This window comes from Acomys russatus, chromosome 6 (genome assembly GCF_903995435.1).
Source record: "Acomys russatus chromosome 6, mAcoRus1.1, whole genome shotgun sequence".
Lineage (NCBI taxonomy): Eukaryota > Metazoa > Chordata > Mammalia > Rodentia > Muridae > Acomys > Acomys russatus.
Genome location: NC_067142.1, coordinates 42,263,836 through 42,275,009, shown reverse-complemented (window position 1 = coordinate 42,275,009; position 11,174 = coordinate 42,263,836). Strand labels below are relative to the sequence as shown.

General features: G+C 36.7%; 1 protein-coding gene across 1 annotated transcript; it reads left to right on the top strand.

Moving 5' to 3' along the window:
• The first annotated feature begins 793 nt into the window (after positions 1-793).
• Positions 794-4,859, top strand: Rgs1 (regulator of G protein signaling 1). The gene is made up of 5 exons (XM_051147537.1): positions 794-1,007; positions 1,358-1,438; positions 1,928-1,989; positions 3,496-3,659; positions 4,382-4,859. Exons 1-5 carry the CDS (start codon positions 871-873, stop codon positions 4,565-4,567), a joined length of 630 nt encoding a protein of 209 aa, XP_051003494.1. The 5' UTR covers positions 794-870; the 3' UTR covers positions 4,568-4,859.
• Positions 4,860-11,174: the final 6,315 nt, after the last annotated feature.

Here is an 11,174-nt window from a genome sequence, read left to right as displayed (position 1 = left end):
ATTACAATTTGACGCATTATTTATGTTCTAATTATTAAAATAACATTAAAAATGGAGTGCTCCTTAAGGTCATTTTTTGTGTTACTGGTAAAATATTTTGTATACGCCTTGGAAAATCTTAACAAGAATGCTTCCTGTCATGAAAATGGCAGGTGAGAGTTGAGACAGTACAAGAAGATAACAGCCCTGTTTAGCTCTCCTTCTTACCAAACATATAAAGAGTAATCAAGTAAGAAATTTGATCTTATGCTGTTTCCTATGGGTTACAGTGGTGGAGAATTCGTAAAACACTGTAAGGAATGCTAGAAGGAATGAGAGAAGGGGAACCATAATCAAAATGTGTTGTATGAAGAAGAAATCTATTTTCAGTTTCCAAAAGAGGAAAAAAATTATTGTGATCATATGATTTTATAGTCAAGGACTACACAAAGAATGGGGGGGGGGATACAACCCTAATGTTGGATTTCCACATGATACAGAAAACATAGCATATATAACATTGATCAGAATATACAGTGTTCAGAAAGAGAAAAACAGTCCCTCAAACCAAGGTCTGATGCTGCTCTTGCTCCAGGTGTGTGCTCACGTGTGTGTGTGTGTGTGTGTGTGTGTGTGTGTGTGTGTGAATTTTTTTCATGCCTTCCTAATCAAATGACCTGCTCTCGTTCAGTTGAGTTTCAACCACAAGACATCACTGTGAACTTTTTTTTAAATTCTAGATACACGTCACAACACACCAAGAAAGGAGGAACTTCCAGTGTCTGTGGTAACATCACTTGATAAACAGATGCCCTGAACAGCAAGTACGTGTCTGCCTACGCTATATAAAGCAGCAGGCGTGGACTAACAGACACTCATTACAAGAAGACCATGAGAGCTGCAGCTATCTCCATGCCAAGACTGGACAAAATGCCAGGAGTGTTCTTCTCTGCTAGCCCAAAGGATTTGAAAGAACCTAGCCATTCAATTCTAGACGACAAAACACAAAAGAAGAGGCCAAAGACTTTGTAAGTTCCTTCAGTGTCTCTCTTACATTATCTTTGATGGCCAAGTGAGAATGAACGAATGAAAGTAAATATTGGCATTTAGCTTGTATGAGGTGGACACAATTATCTGTTGTGACTTACAAGTGAAGATTCAGTTTTATTAGAAAATAAATCATGTTACAAGAAAGCGGGTGGGAATCTTTCTGGAGTTCGGCTCATAAAAGTGAGCTCTATTTTAATGTAAAAAATATATTGTGTCAGCTATTTTTATTATTACCTTAGTCCTCAGACATGTTTGCTTTGTGTTGTGTTCTTTTCATAAGTGAAGTGATCACTTCTAGAAAACTGTGAATTTTTGTTGTCTTTTGTAGTGGGATGGACATGAAAGCATACCTGAGATCTATGATCCCACATCTGGAATCTGGAATGAAATCATCCAAGTCCAAAGACATGTATGTACTGAATATACTGAAATGTTATAACTGTATAAGCGCTTTAGAAGTTGGGTGCTTATATTTACAAGACACTGATGTTGCATGCATCTGGGCATGGGAGCTTACTCATGGGAGGGTGAGGCAGGGGGATTGGCAAGGCACTAGAGTGAAGCCTTGTTCTTAAAAAAAAAAGCATACAAACACACTGCATGCAATGGGCTTCCTTTCTTTTTTGATAGCATGACAATTTTATTCCACACTAAAACCAACTGATATTAATTACAAATATATCCACATCAATTTTCCATTCATGTTTGTATTTTTTTTTTGTCTTAGATTTTTTAACTGTTATGACAGATTTTTTTCATACCTATGGCAATTTAGAGGGATTTTATAAATAAAATTAATATTATAAGTCAGAAAGAATCTTGGTTATCAAAATGTAGCTTATTCTTTAATTTGTAATTTCATAAAATAGTTAATTTGTGTCATTTTTGTTAACTGCAGACTTTCTACTGAGGAAGTAATGCAGTGGTCTCAGTCTCTGGAAAAACTTCTTGACAGCCAGAGTAAGTATTCACTAATTATCCATTGTTTGGGAGTTAGCCTGATAATTTAGTGGATTGGGTGTATGATTAATGTATGTTATCAAACAAAGGAAAGAGTATGCAAAAAGAAATATTTCAGCATTTCTATGGTCATTGATAACTTCATCACAATGTGACTCTGTAATATAGCATTAGATTTTTACCACTGTTCTTTAGAAAAATCTGCCCAGGCAACTGTATGTTTTCCTGGATTCAAAAACAAACTGAAATTATGCTGGGTGGCAGGAGAGACGGCTGATTGGTTAATGGTGCTTGCTGCTCTTATGACTGTTTCCCTGCACTCACAGGACTGGTTGCCACACAGCCATCCACCAGGAACTCTGATGCCCTCTTCTGGCCTCTGTGGGCATCTACATAGAGAGGGCAAATGAGTGGAGGACACATACATACACACATAAAGATAATAAGCCTTGACAAATCAAAACAAAGATAAGTAAAATTATGCTGCGGCTTTTTAAAAGCCAAGCAAATATCACATTATATGAATTACTGTTTTTGAAAAGTACTTAAAATGTACTTTGTACTGTTTGATGTAAAGAGTAGGATTCATTTATTTAATTAGTATTCTACCATCCACATACCTATTACCTCTCATTTGCCCACCTTATGTGGAAAATATTTTAAAGGTAACAAGGATTCTAATGCAGACAAAGCCACTGTCCTAAAGGTGCTTGGGACACACCAAGTAAACACTTCAAGTACCCAGTATGATACATATCAATACAGAAGCTTGGGGGGCAGGGTGGGTTCTGATGGAAGAAAGAGAAAAGTGAGACCAGTTCCCCTGCTCTGTCATGGGATTGCAACACTATTGGGATTAGAACCTTACTCAGAAGTGCAGACGATCAGCTCGGTCTCAAGAGTGACTTTACGTCTTCTCCACAGGAAGACAATAAGAAACTTACTTGAGGGATAAGGTGTCTAAGAAATCCGGCATACTTTGCTCATATATTTACAAGATTTTAGCCTAGCTGAGTAAAGGGCGTAGGAGTCTCAAGCACATTGACAAATGCAATCAGTGTACCAGGCATACAGTTGACAAGCTGACCTAACATTACCTGACTACCATGGTTTGGAGGAGCAAATTATTTTCTTAATTATCAACATAGTGTTAATATCATCATTCGTTTAACATTCCCTTACAAAAATGACTCTGCAACCTTGTTCAGATATTGGTGCCTATAAGTAATACGTTGTTCTATAGTCAGCAGAGCTCAATTTCACTCTAAACACAGGAGAATATACTGCACACTTATGTGAACACACAAACCAGTATGTGACTGCATTAGTTTGTCTGGTTACAGATTCCTCTTCCACACATCACAGAGTCTCTAAAGCTGTCTCTCTATATATTATGGCACGGCTGCTTCAGCAGTAGCCATCTTGTTCCTTTGTGCATATAGGAAATGTATAACTTTGCTTACAAATTACTGACTCAATTAACTTTCTCAATCCCTCTCTTTTTAGCTGGTCAAAATGTCTTTGAGAGTTTCCTAAAGTCTGAGTTTAGTGAAGAAAATATTGAATTCTGGCTGGCTTGTGAAGACTATAAGAAAACAGAGTCTCATCTTTTGCATAGCAAAGCAGAGAAGATCTACAAAGTATTTGTGCATTCAGATGCCGTGAAACAAGTGAGTATTAAAGCCATTGTCATTAGCATCGGTGTCTGTAAAGTTTACTTACATATATAGAAATAGCATCCAGTGTATAGGTTAAAATGAAATCTGTGGTGTCGTGGTTTCGCTTATATAGATATATATATACATTTCTATATTCAGGGCAATGGAACTAGTCTCCGTACTTGTAAAGATATCAGAGTACAGAGACTGAAATGATTTTGCAAAACTGCCAAACATGATGGGGTGGGGGATGGAATGTGGTGGCCCAGGCCAGATCTTTATGCTAAGGAACCCTTGTGAGCTATTGTAACTCAGACAAGGATAAAATGCAGACTACTATAATACACACAATCAAAGCAGCAAAACATATGCAACTACTTAGCAGTGTTGACATTCTACGAAAATCGTCCAGTTCAGGAAACTAAAAATGTCTATGATGCTCTACTGTGACATATAGACTACTTTCTTTGTGTATTTAAATTTTTTCATGTCTACTTTTCTTTCTCCTAATTACACCATAAATAGATGCAGAAAGAAAAATCTCTTTTTGTTGCATTTCTTTGTAGCTCATTCCCCTAGTAGAGGGATGGCTTAGAATAGAAATTCAAGACATATTTGAACTGGTGTAGATAAGAATGTAAAATAATTTTCTTAAGATGATTTTGAAACACTGATGGCATAATAAATTTATCATAAGCAGTAAGTGCAATTAATTAAGAAATAATTCTTTTCAGATCAATATTGACTTTTATACTCGAGAATCTACAGCCAAGAAGATTAAAGCACCCACTCCCACATCTTTTGATGAAGCACAAAAAGTCATCTATACCCTCATGGAAAAGGATTCTTACCCAAGGTTCCTGAAATCAAATATTTACTTAAATCTTCTAAATGACCTTCAGGCTAATAGCTTAAAGTGAATGGCTCCTGGCTAGCAGGAATCAAAGATGGTGTCAAGGACAGAAGGAATATGCCAGTGAGACTGCCTTCGTGGTCAGCCTGGCCTGGTTTGGCGACTCAGCCAGCCCAGAGGAAGTACAGATGACTCAGAATGGATTATCATGGAAATTTTCCAGATAGAGACTTGGAGAAGCATCAGCAAGAAAGACATGGAGAGAGAAATGGAAGGAGCTGCAATGGTACTGTCGTGAAACACAGTGGGACTCTAGAACGCTTCTCAGAACTGGGAAGGTCAGCTGACTTTAGCAACACAGAAACTATAAATAATTTATATGATCCTGATTATAATGTGCTCTAAGCTTCAAGGACAGCAGACATGTACCCTACGTGATGTTGCATAGATTGTGTTGAACTCTTACAGTCTCATTTCTGTGGATGGTCAGTCCAAAAGTATATAGTACAAATAGCAGCTGCAATTATTGACATGAAGAATTTTGTTGTTTATCTAATTGTATTTGGCTTGGTGTTGAGGAAGAGAATTATATACTTAACCTAAGCTATTTTCCTTAAAATTAAGAAGTCATATGCATTTGTACATTAAATTATTACCATGTCAATAATAAATGTGGACTTTATATTAAAATATAGAGAGAAGTGTCTTCTGTTTTATTTCTATTTTGATGCTGACATTTATTTTACTCTGATTTTTTTTTTAATTGAATGAGGATACTACACCAGCTAGAGTGGATGTGGGAAAGCCCATGAAGCCTCAACGCTACACAAAGAACTACAGGCAACTAAGGAATACTGAGAGCGAAAAAAAATGTTCTTATCTAGAGCAATCCATACCAACTGGCTGTTCAATACCAGTGGTCAGACCTGAAATCACACATATGAGTAGCATTATACAGACTGAGCATGTTGTATTGACATAAATTTAGGAATATGCATTTATGTGTGTGACGACAATTTATTTGTTTGTAGGTTTTCTTTTTCTTTTCTATTCTTTTTTTTTCTGTTAAAGATTTATTTAGTGTATATGAGTGCTCTATCTGCATATACACCTGCATTCCTGAAGAGGGCTTCAGATCCCATTGTAGGTGGTAGTAAGCAACCATCTGATTGCTGGGAACTGAACTCATGACCTCTAGAACAGACAGTGCTCTTAACCACTGAACCATCTCTCCAGTACATAAAATAAAAATTAATGAAAAAAGAAGCCATTAATTTGAGATAGGACATAGGAAATATATCAGAGAATTTTGAGGGAGAGAAAGGGGAAATATTTATTTATATTATAATCTCAAAATATAATAGAAAATTTAAAAACTGAAGCAAGGAGCTTGTACTTATTATTGTCTATTAAGTATATAATGCTTCGTACTATTAGTACTATATTTTTTATTATGCTGGGAAAAACTCACAAGTTTTTTCCCTGCTATATGAGCTCTTTAGTTCAAGGTTCAATTTGATGAAAAATGATGGCATCTTGGAAAGGGGAAGAAAACGTTATTTTAGATCCACGTGTATTTTCTCATGTAATGTTCACAGCGATGCTATAAAAACTGAAGCTCAAAAAAAAAAAATAAATCCCACAGTTAAGTGATTCTCAAAAAAGTGTATCATTCAAAATTGCCTTGAATGACACAACACATCCTTATATCTGCCTCGATCCCAGACTCGCTAAATCAGAACCGGCAACTGCCATAGTAAGGGGAATCTGTATTTCAAATGAAACATCAGTATTTCTAAAGACAACTTGACCTTGGGATTAAGTAGCAGTCTTGGTGCTAGCCATTGATCACAACAGCTGACCATTCAGTCTGTGCACCTTCTACTGTGCAACACTGCCACCCACTGACCGATGTGGTATCCCTAATCCACTGAGGTATTCTGCAACTGTCCAAGTGACCCCTAAGTAGGAAATTCAAACTCTTCTGAAAGGAAGACACCTACAAAGCCCAGAGGTCAGGAAAATAGGTCAGCTATTCCTGGAACCTGCACAGTTGTGCATTCCCATACAACTGGGCTATATATCGGTTTTTTAACAACCAGTCATCCAGAGATCATCATGAATTGCTGTGCATTTTCTCACTGCAAGCTCTTAGGTACAAGACAACAGCAATGGCAAGGAATAACATATATATCAGGTTTGAAACATATTATTTTGGGTAAGGAGCTGTCCATTGGCTACATCTGAACAGGGGTCTAGGTCCTCTGTTTGCAATGTCCTTGATTGGTGCATCAATTTGTGCAGGACCCCTTGGTCCAGATCCACCAGCCTTGATAGTCTAGGGGTTGGGGAGCAGGAGATTGCCTCTGCCAGCAACTCTGGTGCCTGAGATTTGATCACTGCCCCTTAGCCAAGAGGCCTTGTGGGAACACAGAGGAAAGGGATGCAGGCTATCCACATGAGACCTGATAAGCTGTGGTCAAATGGTGAGGAAGGAGGATCCCATTTGTCAGAGGTCTAGGGGAGGGGAATAGTGCAGAAAAGGAAGAGAAGGTGGGAACAGGAAGCTAAAACCTAGGGAATTACAATTGGGATGTAATGTGAATATATAATAATGATAATAATAATAATAATAATAATGATAATGATGATGATGATGATGATGATGATAATAATAATAATAATAATAATAATAATAATAATAATAATAATAATAATAATAAAATACACAATTCAAAAACAAACCAATATTTTATTTTAAGTTTTCACTGGACTGAATCCAAATTAGTTCTACATTAAGATGTGTTCCATTCTGTTGTTGGCCATAGGGTAAGAAAAGCTTGGAAAATCCTCGTTATTCGCCATCTCAAATCATCTCTTTCCTTTTACCAACACTAAATTTTACTCATCTTTCCTCTATTGTCTGCATGTGGCATAGAACATCTCATTTTAAAACTTAACATTTTTTATTTTTCATTTATTTTTAAGGACTTCACGTGAGTCCTGACTTCATGCTTACATCATTCCTCCATTCCTCCCTCAAATTCTCTCTGCGTGCACTTTCTCAGGTTCGTGGCATTTTATGTTCCTCTTACCATAGACTTTCATTGCTTTGCAGTTCACAGAATTCTTACTACTTACAGCCTGTTGTCTCCTATTTACTAGACAGACACAGACATCGCCCTCTAAAGTCTAGAGTGCATGTATCCTTCCCTATGACACCACATGACGAAGCTCAAGAATTTAAGTCCCTGTCATGTTGACTCGCTGTACCACTCCCATCGCGTCCCTTCCTATATCCCTCCTACCTGAAGATCACATTGTATTATCCATTCCGTTTTTGTACAAATCTTAGAACGCACATGGCTAAAAACTCATTTTGCTATCTCTCCGTCCTTGTTAGCCTCTACTCTTACCTAATGTAGCTTCCCCTGCTCTCTGCACAGCCTGATCAGTTCCTCAAGGTCCAGATTGAATAACTTTTTCCATAAACCTTCTCTGCCATACTACCCACGACGATGCAGTTATCCTCAGGTCTGAGGAGAACGAACTACAGGCCGTATAAACACAGGGTACTCTGCTCCTATTTTAAGTGCTACTGTCATGTTAAATAGAATCCAGGCCCTCAAGAGTGATCAGTACAACAATCCAACCAGCACACAGGTCATAAAATAAGTGCTGCTGGTCTTTGTCTAAATAGTTTGTCAAGTTAAAGAACTACCCAAATTCGGAAAGATGTCAAAACAAACACCAAACATACCTCTTCATTATAGAGAAAAATGTCATCCTGGATGGATGTATTCTAGGTAATAGGAAAAGCAAGATATGATCAACTAAGGCGGGTGGTAAAGTGTGAGGTGGAGCTAATTGGGACTCATTCCAGTGAAAACTCAAAAATAGTGTGTTTTAAAACCCGATTAATCTACACATTGCTTCTTACCATTAGTCTTGCTTTGCATTGACATTTTGTGTGTGTGTGTGGTGTGACTGTTTCATAAGATCACTGCAGAAATGTGATCTGTGCTTGTAACATGTAATTTGTTCTAACTGCTCAGTCTTCGGGCTGGGTGCTCAGCTTAAGGCTGTGCTATAATATGATATTAAATTCGAAAAACTACATGGGTAAAACTTACTTTTCTCACATTTGTCTTATTATGCTTCCTACATGCCTATCCTCTGAGGCTAGAGATGTACAAATGCAAATGTGTGGGTAGCCATATCGCCAGGAACGCCAAACTTAGAAGTGCATATTAATCATTTGATTCACATGTATAAATTAATGCTCAAATTTCCCTTGTTTCTGTAGGCAACTGTGGGCCGTATTATCCAAAGAGAAATACTTAATAATATATTATTGAAAATAATTATAAAATAGAGGCAAACATTTTAAATGCCATCAATATAAATTACTATACAAAACGGTAACATTTCTTCAAATTAGATTAAACTGTATCTATAGTATAGGAATTATTAATCAACTACAGAAATAATTCCACCCTTTTCGTTGAATGCCGTTAAGGCTGGTCATATATTATACAAATGGAAAAATGAATCATTCTCCATACATAACTTTAATGAAACTGTCTTACAAATTGAAACTAACAAATACAGAACTTTTTGTGCAGAGTGTTTCTGTACACTCAATATGTGACTAGATGTTCCACAGTAGCTCCTTAACATAAAATTATGAACAAAACCAAAAGAAAAGGAAATAATCCCATTCATAGTAGCCTTAAAAATGAATGGAATAAATGTAGCCAAGAAAGGAAAATATTATACATAGGAAACTAAGATACTGTGTGTGGGAAAGACTGGAAATTCCAGAAGAGGGAAGGCATCACAGACTGGTAGGAGTAATGTGAAAATGATCCCTCAACCAAAAACAATCTATAGATTCAACACAATCCCAATCAAAATTCTAACACAATTCTTCATAGAAACTGAAAAAAATATTTAATATAAAAGCATGAAATACTCAAGATAACAAAAAATTCTTGAGAATTAAAAAAACTGCTGGAGCTAACATCATCTCAGTTGTAACACAGAGCTATAGAAGTAACAGCAACATGGTACTGGCATAAAAACAGACACATTAATCTATGTAATAAAACTGAGCACACATACATAACCCCATACTACTTACAGATGTCTGTTTTTTTTTTTCAAAGAAGCTAACAATATATATTGTAGGAAAAAAGAGCATATTAGAAATATAGTGCTGGTCAAACTGGATAGCTATGTGTAAAAGAATGAAACTAAATCCTTAACTCTCACCCTGCACAAAACTGACCTCCACTACATAAAGGTATCCAACATAAGACTTTCTATCCTGAGTATGAGAGAGAATAAATTAATGTGTATGCTTGAACTTATAGGCACAGGTAGTGACTTTCTGAACAGGACTTTGTAAGCAACAATTGGTAAATGTTATGTCATAAAATTAAAAAGGTTTTCTACAGCAAACAATAACAGCATCTGAGCGAAGAGGCAGCCTATAAAATGGAAAAATAATTCTTATTACCTATACAGCCAACAGAGGGTTAGTACCTAGTATATACAAAGAGAGAAATGAAACATAAAACAATTAAAACTGGGATATGGAATTGAAGAGAGAGTTCTCAAAGGATGAAATACAAATGAATAAGAAGTTTGTTTTGTTTCATTGCTTAATATTCAACATCCTTAAAAATCAAGAAGATGGAAATTAAACTGCTTACTTCATCTTACCTCAGTTGGACAGATGTGGTAACAAATGATGACAAATGGTAGGGATGTAAGGGGTGGCTCCTACTTCCCGTCAGTGGGAGTGCAGACTGGTCTAGCCACGATGGAACTATTTATTCAGGTTCCTTAAAAACCCTAAAAACATATCTACTCTTGGTTTTATACTCAAATGACTCTGTATTCTTATACAGAGATACTTGTTCATCTATATTCAGTCCTGTTCTATTCAGAACAAGCAGTCAATAAATGGAAACACCCTAAATGTTCATCATATGACAAATGAATAATGAAAATGTGGAATATTTGCACAGTTATTCCTTTCCTAAGAAAATATAAATTATGAAATTCACAGTAAATTGATAGAGCTAGAAACAAGTATTTTGGAATAAGGTAACACACACCCAGAAAGAAAAACACCATGTAATTTTTTTTCTCATTTTCGAATGCAGATTTGAATCTTTAGGTGTGTAGATCTCACCAATAAGTGTCTGGAAACTAGCAGAGGACACAGAGGGAGGCAGTATCAAGGCAGTGGATATAGAACTCAAATGTCTAATGAGGAAAGGGAGAACAATGGAACATGAAAGTAAATGGGGTGTGGTAGAGGAGGCTAAGGTAGACAAGGAAACGTGGGCGGTGAGATGTAACAGTAGAGACCTTTTAGAAATGCCACATGGAAACCTACCGCTGTAAAAAGCTTTCTAAATAATGAGTTTAAATAGACTTACCTCATAATGAAGCAATAACACACCTGCTAGAGACTACAACCTGACAAACACTAATCACAGCACAGGGCCTGGAGAAATAGTTCAGCAGCTAAGAAAACTGGCTGCTCTTCCAGAGGGCCTGAATTCAATTTCCAGCACCTACATGGTAAGCCACAACCATCTGCAACTCCAATTCTGGAATCTTGTGCTGTCTCTGGCCTATTCTGGCCCGGGCATGCATTT